We start from the raw sequence: 16465 nt of genomic DNA, 5'->3' as shown, positions 1-16465 counted from the left end.
TAGCTAGCATCCATACCTGGAAGATCAGATCACACTAAAGAACAATTAATATATTTTAAGCCTTCTGATTAAATTTGTAGAACATAAGCATTTCTTGTGACAAACTCAATTACTCTACTTAATAATTCACCTCTAAATATCAAAAGTAATCACAACTAGGAGTAAACAACTTTATAAAACTTTATAGCTGCTTCCTCAGACATACTGCTAGAGGAAAAAGTCCACTAAAAAAGGCAGGGTCAGTACCTTTAAATTTCTACTTCTGATTCAGGGGAAAGAAAATGTGGTAAACTAGCGCCAAACTCAAAGGGAAGTACTTTAGTAGAGATTTCAGCTACTACTGTAATCCTCCTTTGATCATACAGAGACACACAGACACTAGGTAATGATTTGATGGAATAATTACCACCCATCATTAATAACAAGAGTTTTTGGTGCAAGAAAAGCAAACTAGAGAGTAGTAATAGCTAACAGAGCACAAAGCCATTAAAATGCTAATCTAAAGGCTCGTTATGGTGCTACATGCCAGTAATCCCAGTGCTGAGAAGGCTTGGGCAAAAGAACACTAAATTCTGAGGTCAGCTGAGGGTAATGGGGAGATTCTATCTTAAAAAATAATCTAGTCTATGGAAATGAGCCATAAATACTGCTGTTCCAAAGTTAGATCATAGAAAGACAATAAGCATAAAGTTTTAGTGTCATACTTGCTAATTTATATGGATAGTAAATAGATGTAAAATTCAAATCAAACAAAATTCAACTACTCCACAGTACATTAAAAAGAAATATAATCTTTTTATAAATGTTAGCTAAATATTTAATCAATTTTAACATGTAGAATAGTAAAAATATACACAAAACCTTTTCTGAGATCTAGACTAACAGCAACATGATAAATCACCATAAGTATTGTATTCAACATAAGGAATATATTTTTAAGAGGGAGTGACTGAACAAAGACTGCCTCCAGGGCACCCTGCTCTAGCAGAGCTAGCTACCTAGGGAAGTGCTTTCCCAGGTGCAGCCTGAAGGCACACAGAGTTTACTGGAGCTATTGTCCCAATAGGATCTTGGCATTATCTACACGGTGTTGGCTGTGTAGGCATACAAAAATTGAAATGTTGGGGAGGCCTTGGCTCCAGAAAGCTGCTGATGCCAGGAAACTCATAGCAGTGTCAGGTGTTCTGCCTGAAACTCCTGATCAGGCTGTTCATGAAGTTGTGAAGGTGAAGCCTATGTTTCAATAAGGACTGGAGATGCCAGGGCCGACTAACAGGCTATGAATGCTACAAGCTACTGAGTTAAGTCAGAGCTACCCAAGCTTGTTAGAACCCAGATGAAGCAGCCATGAGCCCTGGATATCAGATAGAGAATTACAGGGTTTGGTGTTTGCCTTACTAGGTTTGGGTCTTGCATTGGTCTGATCTTTCTTTGTTATATTCCTTTGAGAATCAGAATTCTTTTTAGAAACTGGAATGTTTGACATGTGACACTGTATGCTGGAACTATATAATTTGTATTTTTTTACTTTGCAGATCATAGTTAAGAGACTGATTTGAGTCTCAAAAGAGACTATATCCATTGGGTTTGCTTGTTTGTTTTGTTGGGGTTTTTTTGTTTATTTGTTTTGTTTTGTGGGAGGCTTTTCAAGACACGGTTTCTCTGTAGCTTTGGAGCCTGTCCTAGAACTCTCTTTGTAGACCAGGCTAGGCTCGAACTCAGAGATCTGCCTGTCTCTGCCTCCCAAGTGCTGGGATAAAGTTATATGCCACCATTGCCTGGCTACTTTGGGGCTTTTTTTGACAATATTAGAACTGTCAAGATTTTGGTGACTCTTAGCAAGGGACTAAACATATTTTACATTATTAAATATGAGATATTTGAAGTATTGTGGTTTAAAAGTGACATGTTTGGGTATCAAAATGACAAGAGAGGAATTACAATGGTTAATTTTGATTTTAAGGTTGATCAGATTAAACACACACTAGTATCAATAAACACACCTCTGTATATGCCTGTAAGGGTAATAATAAAGAAAATTAGCTGAGCAGGTTAACACCTAACCTGGATGTGGATACATTATTCAATTGGCTGGAGTGCAGACCAGATAAAAGAGGAAAAAGAGAAAGCCAGCTGAGGATCAGTCATTCCTCTGTTCTCTGCTTCCCAAGCTGCCTTCCAGCATCAATCAAGAGCTGGACCCAGAGCCATGCCTTCCTCATCCCAGTGAACTATATATGCCATGAGTCACATCCAAAATTAGGAACATTTTTTTTTTTTCTGAAAGGTAAACTATGATCTTATAATCTCACTGTCTTAATGTAAATATCAACAATGATCTTCAAAACTAGATCAGGCTACATGGATCTATTTCTACAGATGTGAAAGAAATAACAATGATATTAAAGTTATATAAAATAACTTATTCAGGTAAGAATATATAGTACAAAGGTTTCAAAATACTACCCATCTACAAAATCTCCTATCATTTCTTTTTTTAGTTGACTTTTTTTTTTTTTTTTTTTTTTTTGGTTTTTCGAGACAGGGTTTCTCTGTGGCTTTGGAGCCTGTCCTGGAACTAGCTCTTGTAGACCAGGCTGGTCTCGAACTCACAGAGATCCGCCTGCCTCTGCCTCCCGAGTGCTGGGATTAAAGGCGTGCGCCACCACCGCCCGGCTCTTTTTTTAGTTTTTGTGCAAACCTTTTATGTAGTCTCGACTTCCTAAGTGATGAGATTAAAGGCACTACTACTATGTCCAGCTCAATGAATGTTCCTGAACAAGAACTTCTTCAGCATTTTACCACTATTGCTTATTATGCTCAAGCATGTCCTAAGCTTTACAAGCATTATTTCTGTGTTTCATTTAAGATGAGTAGTAGACCCTCATTTTCTATCGTGTTGCTATTTTATCTTCTTTTTCCTTTTAATGTTGAAAATTAAACCCAAAAACTTGAATATATGAGGCAAGTCCTCGACTACCATACTCAGAGCTACACTCAAAACCCTCATATTTATTTTTTATACATCCAAAATATTATTTGCATTTTTCTTTAATAGAAAAGTTTTTTTTAACAGATTCAATGCAATGCCCAGGAAAATTCTTCACAGACATCGAAAGAATGGTACTCAACTTCATGTGGAAAAGCAAAAAAAACAGGATGACCAAAACAATCCTGTACAATAAAAGAACTTCTGGAGGCATCACAATCCCTGACTTCAAACTCTACTACAGAGCTACAGTACTGAAAACAGCCTGGTATTGGCACAAGAACAGACAGGAAGAACAATGAAACTGAATAGAAGACCCAGATACCAATCTACACATCTTCAAACACCTGATCTTTGACAAAGAATCAAAAAATATCACAGGGAAAAAAGAAATCATATTTAACAAGCGGTGCTGGCATAACTGGATATCAACATGTAGAAGAATGATAACAGACCCATATCTATTACCATGCACAAAACTCAAGTCCAAATGGATCAAACTGAACCTTATAGAAGAGAAAGCGGGAAGTACACTTGAACGCATTGGCACAGGAGACCACTTCCTAAATAGAACCCCAGCAGCAGACACTGAGAGAAACAATCAATAAATGGGACCTCCTGAAACTGAAAGGCTTCTGTAAAGCAAAGGACATGGTCAACAAGACAAAATGACAGCCTACAGAATGGGAAAAGATCTTCACTAATTCCACATCAGACAGAAGTCTGATCCCCAAAATATACAAAGAACACAAGAAATTGGACACCAAAAGATCACATAATCAAATAAAAAATGAAGTACAGGCCTAAACAGAGAACTCTCAACAGTGGAATCTAAAGTGGCTGAAAGACACTTAAGGAAATGTTCAACATCCTTAGTCATGAGAGAAAAGCAAATCAAAACAACTCTGAGATTTCATCTTACAACTGTAAGAATGGCCAAGATCAAAAACACTGATGACAACTTATGCTGGAGAGGTTGTGGGGTAAAGGGAACACTTCTGCAAGCTGGTAGAATCCCTTTGGATGTCAGTGTGGTGATTTCTCAGAAAATTAGGAAACAATCTTCCTCAAGACCCAGTAATACCACTTTTGGGTATATATCCAAAGGATGCTCAATCGTGCCACAAGGACATGTGCTCAACTATGTTCATAGCAGCTTTGTTTGTAGCCAGAACCTGGAAACAATGTAAATGCCCTCGAATGAAGAATGAATAAGGAAAATGTGGTCTATTTACACAGTGGAGTACTGCACAGCAGAAAAAAAATGATAGCTTGAATTTTGCAGGAAAATGAGTGGAGCTAGAAAACATTATTTTGAGTGAGGTAACCCAGACACAGAAAGACAATTATCACATGTACTCACTTATAGGTGGGTTTTAAACATAAAGCAAAGAAAATCAGCCTACAAACAATTCCAGGGAATTTAGACAACAATGAGGACACTAAGAGAGACTCACATAGATCTAATCTACATGGGAAGTAGAAAGTAGAAAAAGACAAGATCTCTTGAGTAAATTGGGAGCATGGGGACATTGGGGGAGGATTGAAGGGGGAGGGGAGAAGCAGGGAGGGGAGCAGAGAAAAATGTAGAGCTCGATAAATATCAATAAAAGAATTTTTAAAACAAGAGGAAAAAAACATGCAAAAAAGTACTTAACATAAAAGAGGGCTGGGAAGCCTGATAAGGTGGTGAGCACTTGTGGTCTTAAAGTTTCATTTACTTAGAATGATAGCATAGGAGTCACTTGAGCCCAGGAATTTGAGGCTAGCCTAGGCAATTTTGTGAGAAATCACCTAAAAGTAAGAGAGAGGAGGCAGAGATTCAGACCCCTAAGCCCTTCTTAAGAGTGGGAGTAGCTCTTATTCTTCATCAAATAAGCTTTTTGTTTGTTTGTTTTTCGATGCAGGCTTTCTCTGTGTAATAGCCCTAGCTGTTCTGGAACTTGCTCTGTAGACCAGGCTGGCCTCGAACTCACAGAGATCTGCCTGCCTCTGCCTCCTGAGTGCTGGGATTAAAGGTGTACACCACCACTGCCCAGTACAAATAACTTATTTTTGCATCAGATGGAGATGATTACAGAAAGGAGGAACTTACAAAATACAGAGAACAACTGACTTTGGGGTGCCCAGCCCAGTTACTACATCTATAACATAACATTTACATTGAAGGCTCAGAGAACACCACGGAGGGGCAGAAAAAGATTGTAAAAGCCAGAGAACTAGAAAGGTGATACAATATTTTGTCTTCTATATATGACAGGGAGGCTATACCCATGAAATCTCAACAATATGGATTCTTAAACAAGACCTGAACAATGGTAACACCACTTGGCATGCTAAGTTTAAAGATAATAATATATACGCATATAAACAATACAAATGGATTTAGAAGATTACATTAATATATTTATATGTGTAGTAATAAAAATAAGAGGGTATGAATTTGAAAGGGAGGAAGGAAATGGGGGGGTTGGAGGAAGGGGAAAATATATAATTACATTTCTTTTGTTTTTTTCAAGACAGGGTTTCTTTATGTAGCACTGAACTCCCTCTGTAGACCAGGCTGGCCTTGAATTCAAAGAGATCCTCCTGCCTCTCCCTCCCAAGTGCTGAGATTAAAGGCTTGCACCACCACTGCCCAAATATCATAATTTTGACACATGCACATAAAACTATAAATGATGGAATACCCTCTTTGACCAGGTTACTTAATGTGCCTAAACCTCAGATCTGCTATCTGGAAATAATAATCTTTACCTCATATAACTGTTGCCAAAATTAAATAAAATAGTAAGAATGTTTTTCTTTTTTACAGGACTTCTGGAAGAACAGCCAGTGCTCTTAACAAGAGCCATCTCTCCTAAAATAGTAAGAATTTATATAAGTGTTCAATTAAATTTTAATTTTATGATAAATGCAAAGCATATAATCCCATTGTTACTAACTATACTAAAACACCTCAACTACAAATTCCTCTATTGTTAAATTTTCAGAAACTTAACAGCATAGTGAGGAAAGACCACACAAAGCTAAGAGATAGTAGCAATTGATAAACATAGAAGAAAAATAGGAAATAGAAAGTTGCTATTTGAGGCAGGAAGATCAAAAGTTCAAGGCCACCTTGGGCCAGCAAGTTCCAGATCAATCTCACAAAAAAAAAACCTAGAATGCCATAATTACAGTGTAGATTACCTATGTAAACACCAGAGAGCACCAAAAATTAGTGATTTAAGTTCTGAGGGTATTTTACAGTGTCAAAGTACATACTCCTAAGATACATACTAATCTAAAAAGAAAACAAAGAATAACTTTATAGTAATAATCTGACAGATAATACTGTAGTCAAGAGGTCAAAATTACACTACCATTAATATGTAGCAACACCATGTATCCCGTGCTATCACAGACCGAGTTATCACTTTTGTGGTAATCTTGCCAAAAATGTAGAGTTTAGCTAGCCAACCACGGTAATGCATATTGTTAATATTAGCATTTAGTAAGCAAAAGGATTTTATAATTGTGGTTAATATGGTTTACTTAATGAGTTCTTGGTCTTTGAAGACTATATAGTGAGACCTCATCTCTGAAAGAAAAAGAGAAGAGGGGAAGGGAGAAACTGTTAGTACCCTTTCAAGGAATAACTTAAAGAGGAGGGAGAACATGCAAGTAAACACAGTGTAGAAACGTGAATATGATCACAAAACTGAAAAGAGGAGTTTTTGTGGGGAAACTGAGATAGTCTGGTTAAGTTCAATATTTTAGTTTATAATATATCTTTGTAACTTGAAAAATGAGGTAGTAAAAGACTAGTACCTCTGTTTTTTTTCTACTTCTAACCTCTCATTTCCTTTAAACAAACCCATATTTAACAACCCTTTCATCTTTTGCTAACTCCAATCTCCAAGGCTTCTTCATATACTGACTATAAACTCCTACTATAAGCTTTATGAAATCCGGCTGTGTCTGCTTAGTCTCCCTTTTTGTGTCTAGAGCACATAGTATAAGTCTGGCACACTGCAAGGAGTGTTTATTTGTTGAGAAACCAAAAAATATTGACAATTGTATTAGGTTGTATTAATTTATCACTATACTAACAAATTAGCATAAACTTAGTGGATCAAAACACAGACATATTATCTTGAGAAAATGAGAATCAGAAATCTATAGTGTATCACACTAGATTAGAATTCAGACAAGAGCACTGTTTCTTCTGGGGACCCTAGGCAACTGTTTAATTCCTTGCCTTTTCCAGCTTTCTAGACTATCTGCATCCTTTGACTTGGTGACCCAAGTCCTGTAACAGCATCACTTCAAACTCTGCTTCGATTCTTAGATCTTCCTCAAAAGATTGCCAACTTACCTGTCTCCTTACAAACACTGGTGATTAGATGAACCAAAATAATTTCCCCATTTCCATTTCTAATAGTCTCATCTACAAAGGTACTTTTAACAATGTAAAGTTCTAAGGATGAAGACATGGACATCTTTGAGATGTCATTATTCAACCTACTACACATACCAATTTCTTTTTCTTTTTATAAAAAGCCTATGCAACAAATAACTAAAAGTAATTCACAAAACTATTTAAAAACAAATAATATTTCCAAGACCAGAGTTGTCTTCTTCCACCATCATCCTTTGCCATTTTGCAAAGCATTTGTCTTTGGTTTAGATTTAATCATGTTATATGATTTGTTAAACAAAGAGACTAAAACATATATTTAAGCAAGACTCGTCATCCCTAGATTCAAGATAAGCTCTTTGCTTCCGGGTCTACAGTTAACATCTATGGCTGGAATGATGAAAACAAAAGGAAATAGAACTAAACAACACTGTGTGTATTGGGGAGACTTTATAGGAATTAAGCGTATTCGTTTTCTTGTGTGGCTCAAACAGAATCTAGAAACATTTCTGAAAGGACAATAAAACTATTTTAGGAGCAAAATTAAGAGCCCTACAGTGAATATTTCAAAAATTTTTTTTTCAGAAACAAGATCTGGCATCTTAACTCAGTATTTTTCTGCCTCAATTTCCCAAATGATGGAAATACAGGTATTTGCATCATGCTTAACCCTTAAACATGGATTTTCAGGTATTTCTTCTACTTCTAACATTACCTTGGCTATAATCACTACTATAATAAAAAGTACATAGAATGTTCACTCAACATGGTAACCTGCTATAGACTATTGGTCCTATTTTTCTTGTTGGTGGTTTTACTGTTTTGATTTTCAGTCACATCTTTAGTTCAGACTCTACCTGGAGTTGCTAGATATCTAGGTTCTATTTCAAGGAGGCCTGGTCTAGAGAGATGTAGCTCAGCTGGCAGAGAAGTTCAGTCCCCCAAAATCAAATAAACTGGGCATGGTGGTACATGCCTGTAAGCTCAGCACTTGGGAAGTGGAGGCAGGAAGCTCAGAAGTTTGAGATCATTCTCAGATACACAGTGAAATTGGGGTTATCCTGAAATATATCAGACCATGTCACAAATAAAACATAATAAACTTCCTACCCCAGGCACTTAGATTAGGTTCCAGTCTATGCAAATGACAACCAATAATACTTTATAATGTGTAGAATCTGAATATTTTATAGACACCCACACTCAAAGATACCATTAGAATTTAAACAATAGCAACCTATACTTAGTGACTGTTTTTATTCAATCTTAATTTTGTAATTTGTTTTCTGTTTCTATTGTTGGTTTTGTTGCTGTTGTTTTGCGGAAGGGTCTCATGTAGTCAAGGATGTCTGTGAACTTCTAATCCTCCTGCCCCCACCAGGATTACAGGCATGTGGTATATGTGGTGCTGAGATTGAATTCAAAGCTTTGCTCATGCATGTTAGGGCAAGCACTGTGTACTAAACTGAGCCATAATCCTAGTCCCAATCTTAATTTTAAGCATCCCATATGAACACTGAACTTTTTCATGAGTTGACTGAGGTTACCAAGGCTTGTTCTCCTTATATTTCACCTACATCTGCCTGAAACTATTCTCATTTTAATACCTTCTATGCTTTCTCCCTCATTTGTCAGTAGTACTACATAAAAAAATCTATTATAGAACAAAATATCTGGTAATTTAGTTGTTCTCCCCATTTTTTCTTTAATTTTTCCTCACTAAACAAACTTCAGCTAATTAATCTCTATAGCTTCTGGTGATTTCACATTGCTGTAAATTTCAAAGGCACGAGGACAGAATATCAACAGAAGTTTTCAAAGAGTAAAGAAAATCTTTACTATTTGGAAAATATATGAATTTCATGTTTTTTGTAAGAAAAAGATAAAGGTAGATACTATACTCAATACACTTCTATCATACACTTAATTATGTAGTGCAACAACCAACCAATGAGACATATACACTCAGTTCTTAAAATGAGATATGAATGAGAATTTGGGGAATTTCCTGAAACTAATAAAAAAAAATTTCCCAAAGAATGTCACAACATAGACTTTTTCTTTTTCAAAACAGGAAAGAAAAGCAAGCATGATGGACATATGCCTACGATCCTAGCACTAGAGAGGTTGAGACAGGAAGAACATCAGTTTGAGCCCAGCCTAGGCTACATACAGAATTTAGGGCAAGCTTGGGCTACATCGAAGACTTTGTCTCAAAATGGCAAATGAAAAATGGTAAATATAGAGTGAAAATTAGTTGTATTTCCAAAGGCTGGGCATTTTTTATAGCTCAGAGGTAGAGCATTTGCCTAGGATGTACAAGGCCCAAAATTTGGTTCAAGCATCATAATCTAAATAAGCAAATGAATGAATTGGATAGAGAGAAGCAGAGTATAATTCAACAATAGAATACTTGTATAAGGCTCTGAGTTTATTCCCAACACTGCAAAAATTAAGATAAAAGTAACTGGGGCTGGATAGATGGTTCAGAAGTTAAGAGCACTGACTGCTCTTCCAAAGGACCTGAGTTCAATTCCCAGCAACCACATCGTGGCTCACAACCATCTACAATGAGATTTAGTGCCCTCTTCTGGCCTGCAGGCATACAAGCAGGCAAAACACTTTACATAATGAATCTTTGAAAAAAAAAGTAACTGACTGGAAATATATCTCACTGGTAGAATACTTGCCTAAGATGTAAAAAGGCTCTAGATTCCATCCTCAGCATTGCCAACAAAAAAAAGGAAAAACAGGGAAAGATAATTTTTAAAAAGCTTGCCATGGCTCCAAACAGATTAGAAAGGAATATAAATTCTAGACAACGGTAGAAGGGCTCTTCACTTTCTTCAACATGGATTACTCTGGCGGTCAAGGCAGCTAAACATGGAATTCATAAAGCCAAGAAAATTATAAACCCACCTGTAGTTCACACCAAGCAACTTCAACCCACGTTTCAGTGTCCAGTCCTTTATATACTGTCTTAAATGCTCCTCTTCCCAGCTCTATATCAAATTTCAGGAATCTGCCGCTAGGGGAAGTTGCTACAGCCTTCATTTCTGCTTCTTCTTCCATTTCCTTTTCATTTTTGTCCTTGATGCAATCTTTTGAGGATTCTGAGGTTGCCTTTGAACACTGCTCATATTTAACGTCTTGTCCACCTCTTAGCACATTGGTAGGAAGCTTATCTACTCTTGAAATGTTTGTTGCAGCCTTTATTCTTTCATCTCTAGGGGAAGATTCGGCAACTTTGTCATCTTCAGTCATCTCAACGCTCTTTCGGAAAAATCTCTTTCTTTCAATGGTTTCCCCGGTGGCAGAGAAGGTGCTTGTTTTTTCCTTCATTCTAGCTTCGACAATCAGAGGTGCAGCAATCTGAGCAACCCTGTTTTCAAAGGAAACCCCATCAGGTTTCTCAGAATCTTCTGTGCTAGCTGGCTCCCCAGAATCAGTAGCCATTATAACTAAGGTTGGCACTGAACTTTTTCCTGTTTCACTCTTCAGTCAGTCCACTTACATCTCAGGTATCAGAATTATCAGAATACACTTCCTTTTTTGTGGTCATATATTCCCATAGCAATCTAAGGGAGGAAAAAAAAAGATAATTTAATGTCACCCTACAACAGAAATCATTAAGGGAAAAACAAGGACCTGATTTTTAATTGCTTCTTTCTTAATAAGTTTATTCTTGTTTCTGTACCACTTAGCAACTAAGACTCCAGGGACTATGTCTTATCTTATTTAATATAGCTACAGTGACTAATATAGCACTTGGCATATAGTTCAGTAAGACTCACATGCAGAAACCTAGTTCTCAGCTCAGCTCAATCTACCAAATTCAATAGAGGTGTCCAAATCCTGAACTCACTTAGCTATACATAGTAAGTAAAAGTACATGATTTCTATAAGACTTTTGTGTAAGCTTCTAGAAACCATCTAATAGTAGTTTCTTTAATTGTAGTAATATATATATGTTTTATACACACACACACACACACACACACCCACACACATATATATATATATATATATATATATATATATATACACATACACATATGTAGAATCAAATTTCCTATTTTAACCATTTTAAGTGTGTGGTCACAATGTTGTGCTATCGTCACTTGTTGAAACTTTTATCATTTGTGTGAGTTGGTTCTCTCCTTCTACCTTCATGTGAGTTCTAGAAACCAAACTCAAGCTGTCTGCATGGTAAGCACTTTATACACTGAGCCATCTTGCTTGTCCTATTATCACTTCAGTTCATTCCCAAAATGATTCGTCATCTTAAACCAAAAATCTATACACATTATAAAAGTGCCCTATCCAACTGAGTGCTATGGAATGCACCTACAGTCTTAGTTACTTAGGAAGCTGAGAATGGAGAATCACCCAAACCTGGGAGTTCCAAGCTGGCACGGACAAACAGCAAAACTAATTTCTAAAACAGAAGAAAAGCAGTTTCTAGGGGACTGAGAATGTGGCTCACTAGCAGATGTATGCTTCGCACCTACAAAATTCTATGTTTGATTGCCAGAACTACCAAAAAATAAATCTTATCCACATCTATCCCCCAATCCACATTCTACTCTCTATTTCTGAATTTACTTATTCTAGATAATTCATGTAAGTGGACACATACAGTATTTATGTCTGTTTTATTTCACTTGGCATAATGTGTTCATTTCTTTTTAAGATTGGCTAATAAATGCATGAAAAAATATTCAATTATCTCTAGTCACCAGGAAAATTAACATCAAAATTCCATCCCACCCAAGCAAAAGTGGCTATCATACACAAAATGAAACAGAAGTCTGAAGAGATGGCTCAATGTTTAAGAGCATTTACTGCTCTTGCAGAGGATCCAGTTCAATTCCCAGAACCCACATGGAAGCTCACAACTATCTGTAATTCCAGTTCCAGGGGTCCCAAAATCTCCTCTGACTTCTCTGGACTCCTGCACCCATGTAGTGCACACACACACACCAAACAAAATAAATATATTGTTAAAAAGAAAATACAGAACAAATTATGAAGATGGAGGAATTTAAATTAGTCCAGCCACTATGGAACTTAATACAATGGTTCCTCAAAAAATTAAAAATAGAACTACCATATGATCCAACTATAAAGATTCTGGTATATAAAAAAATCAAAGTCAGTTTACTCTATACAAGGTATAGTGGTGTATACTTGTAATATCAGTACTTAGGATAGAGTACCTAAAGTTTGAGGCTGGTCTGGGCTGCATAGTGAGATTGTCTAAAATAAATAAGGGAGGAAGGGAGGAGCAGACTTCATCACTCCTTACTACATAATGCATTGGGAGTATGCTACTAAGTTATATGCCTTGAATGACACAAAGTTAAAAATAATGTATATCACTTACTTTCAAATGGCTAAACAAATGAAACATACCTGTGAGTATTCATGTGCATGTGCATGTGAAAAATAGAAATTGATGTCTATTTTCCTTCTTTACTTATTCATCACTTTTTCTGAGACAGGATCTTACTATTTAGCCCTGTCTGCCTATGTAAAACTATGTAGACCAGGCTAGCCTCAAACTTACCACATCTCCATCTTCTGAGACATAAAGAAAGCAGCTACCAATTAGGAATCCAGGTTAACATCATGAACAAGTTTCATTGTATTACTTTGCTACTTTTTAAAAAAATATGTTTGGGGGCTGGAGAGATGGCTCAGCACCACCTGCTCTTCCAAAGGTCCTGAGTTCAATTCCCAGCAACCACATGGTGGCTCACAACCATCTGTAATGAGGTCTGGTGCCCTCTTCTGGCCTGCAGGCAGAGCACTGAGAATACTGTATACATAATAAATAAATAAATCTTTAAAAAAATATATTTGGGATTTTTTTCAATATAAAAATATTTCAGGGGGCTAGGAAAATGCTCTGGTAGTAAAGTACTTGCATGGACACCTAAGTTTAGATCCTCAGCACCCTTGTAGAAGCCAGGTGCAGCAATGCATGCTTGCAATTCCAGGGCTGGGGAGCCGGAGAAGGGAGAATTCTTAGAATGTGCTGGCTATCTAGCCTAGCCAAATCAGTAAGCCTTAGGATCAAAATATAAGGTAGAAGGTTGGGTGTGGTGGCATATGCTTTTAATCCTACAGCTCAGGAGGCAAAGGCAGGCAGATCTTGTAGATTTAAGATCATCCTGGTCTACACAGTTCTAGGCAGCCTAGACATAGTTAAGACCTTGCCTCAAAAAGAAAACATGGCAAGCAATTAAAGAAGACAATGCACACCAACGTCTATTTTCCACATGCACATGCACATGAATACTCACAGGTATGTTTCATTTGTTTAGCCATTTGAAAGTAAGTGATATACATTATTTTTAACTTTGTGTCATTCAAGGCATATAACTTAGTAGCATACTCCCAATGCATGATGTAGTAAGGAGTGATGAAGTCTGTTCCTCCCTTCCTCCCTTATTTATTTTAGACAATCTCACTATGCAGCCCAAGTGAGAGAATTCAACAATCAGACAAAACTAGATTGCTTAGAAATAGAAATGCGAGTATTAAAACAATAAAGTAAGGGGTTGGTAAAATAGCTCAGTGGATCTGCACACTTGTGCTGATCATAAAACAATTTGCTGGAGTCAGTTCCCTGGTTCCACCAAGTGAGTACTGGGAATTGAATGTAGGTTGTCAAGCTGATGTAGGTGTGTCTTCTATCTGATGATTTCATTGGTTAGTTAATAAGGAAACTGCCTTGGCCAGCCCTTAGGTGGGTGGAGTAGACAGAACAGGAAGAAGGAAGTGAGGTAGATGGATCAGTCAGATGTCACGCCTCTCCTAAGTTAGACCGCCATGCCTTGCCTCTCTGGGGCAGACTGCCATGCCTCTCCTCAGGGAGAGAGACGCAATGAAGCCAGCCATCAGGTCAGACATGCTGAATCTTTCCCGGTAAGACACCACTCGTGGTGTTACACAGATTATTAGATATGGGTTAGTCAAGATGTGAATAAGAGGATGAAACTAATGGGCCAGGCAGTGTTTAAAAGAATACAGTTTCTGTGTAATTATTTTGGGGCATAAACTAGCCGGGTGGCCGGAAGCAGGGCGGGATGAAAAGCAGGCCTGCCTGCAGTTCCTCACTACATCAAGCTTCACAGCAGGTACTTTTATCTACTAAACCATCTCACGATCTCCTGAATTTTCCTTTATAATCATTTGAGTTGTATGTATAAACTCTTGAGAGCTGAAGAGATGGTTCAGAGGTTAAGAACACTGGTTACTCTTCCAAAGGAACTGGGTTCAATTCCCAGCACCCACATGGTGACTCACAACTGTCTATAATGGTAGTTCCATGGAATCTAATACCCCTTCCTAGCCTCTGTGGGCATCAGGCACAAATGTGGTATATGAGCAGACATTTATGTGGAAAAACACCCATACAAATAAAATAGTAAAAATTTAAAACTATATGTATAAATTCTATATATTTTTCTGAATGTATATTTCACAAGCACAATGCCTTAGGTTTCTAAAGGTATGATAAAACATCAGGAGCAAAAGCAACTTGGGGAATAAAGGATCTATTTTATCCTATACTTCCAGGTAACAGTACACCATTGAGGAAAGTCAGGACAGAAACCTAGAGGTAAGAACTGATACAGAAACCATGAAGAAATGTTGCTTATTGTATTGCTCCCCACGGCTTGTTCAGCCAGTTTCTGAAAACAATCCAGAACCACCTGCCCAGAGATGGAACCACAGTGAACAGGGCCCTCCCACATATATTATCAATTATGAAAATGCAACACAGGCTTACTCACAGGCCAATCTGGTTACTGCATTTTTTTCAATTGAGTCTCCCTCTTCTCAGATGATTACAGCTTGCATCAACTTGACAAAAAACTAACCACCATAGGAAAAGTTATTTTAAAAAAATAATAATGAATATAAAATACTTTCCAAGAAGATTTGCTGTAAACTGGCTACACATGCTTTTTTTAAAGAGTAGGCTTTGCTTTGTAAGTAAAGGGCTTTTGCTAATTGAGCCACTTACTTGACATCAATATATCAAAAGGTACTGATCATGAACTAGTTTTAAGAATAGCTTTAATAAATTCATCTTGGTTTTACACGATAGTTCTAATATACCCACTAATTCTGAATTTTGTTTAGTTTGACATTAGGAAATGCATTCTAAACAATCCCCATAAAGGATAAATTGATACCAAAATATGCATTTTGGAAAATATTCTAGTATATTCAACTTTCTCACCTTTCATAAAAGTCCATTTGAAATGGATCAAAGACTTTAAATATGACATAAACTTCTAGAAGAAACTTAGGTAGGTGAAACATGTTAAGATACAGGCACAGGCATAGGCATGTACTTTCTAAATAGGAATTTAATAACACAAGAAATAATCCTAAGAATTTATAAATGATACTGTATGAAATTAAAAGCTTCTGCCTAGTCAGGTGGTGGTGGGGCACACCTTTAATCCCAGCATTTGGGAGGCAGAGGCAGGTGGACCTCTGTGAGTTCAAGGTCAGCCTGACCTACAAAGAGAGTTCCAGGACAGCCAGGACTGTTACACTGAGAAACTGTGACTTGAAACAAAACAAAAAATTAAGAAAAAAAAACCTTCTGCCTAGCAAAGGAAACAATCACCAGAGTAAAGAAACAACCTACAAACATGGAAAAAGAAAGCTTTGCCAATAATACATCATAGAATAATACCTAGAATTTTTTTTTCGTTTTTTGAGACAGGGTTTTTTTTTTTGTAGCTTTGAAGCCTGTCCTGGAACTAGCTCTTGTAGACCAGGCTGGTCTCGAATTTACAGAGATCTGCCTGCCTCTGCCTCCCAAGTGCTGGGATTAAAGGCGTGTGGCACCACAGCCCACCACTCACCACCGGCCGGCCAATACCTAGAATATTTAAAGAGCTACAAAAACTACCAAAAATCTAAATCATCCAATTAATAAATGGACTAGTGTGAATAAACAGCTTTCAAAAGAATATGAATGGGAAACACACAAAAAAGCAAGTCTGACATCCTCAGCAATCACTTAAAACTATATAATCTCACTC

The 16465-nt window shown here is 37.1% G+C and overlaps 1 protein-coding gene across 3 annotated transcripts in view; it reads right to left on the bottom strand.

The window, feature by feature from the left end:
• Wnk3 (WNK lysine deficient protein kinase 3) overlaps nt 1–10965 on the bottom strand; it is a 117923-nt gene extending 106958 nt beyond the window's left edge. For all 3 annotated transcript variants that reach the window (XM_038316652.1, XM_038316653.1, XM_038316654.1), the window contains exon 1: nt 10311–10965. In XM_038316652.1, coding sequence (XP_038172580.1) covers nt 10311–10847 — 537 coding nt within the window. In that variant the 5' untranslated portion in view covers nt 10848–10965. The remainder of the gene's footprint in view (nt 1–10310) is intronic.
• Nucleotides 10966–16465: the final 5500 nt, after the last annotated feature.

The sequence above is a fragment of the Arvicola amphibius genome, chromosome X, assembly GCF_903992535.2.
Source record: "Arvicola amphibius chromosome X, mArvAmp1.2, whole genome shotgun sequence".
NCBI classification, from domain to species: domain Eukaryota; kingdom Metazoa; phylum Chordata; class Mammalia; order Rodentia; family Cricetidae; genus Arvicola; species Arvicola amphibius.
This window is presented reverse-complemented; position numbering and strand designations above follow the sequence as displayed.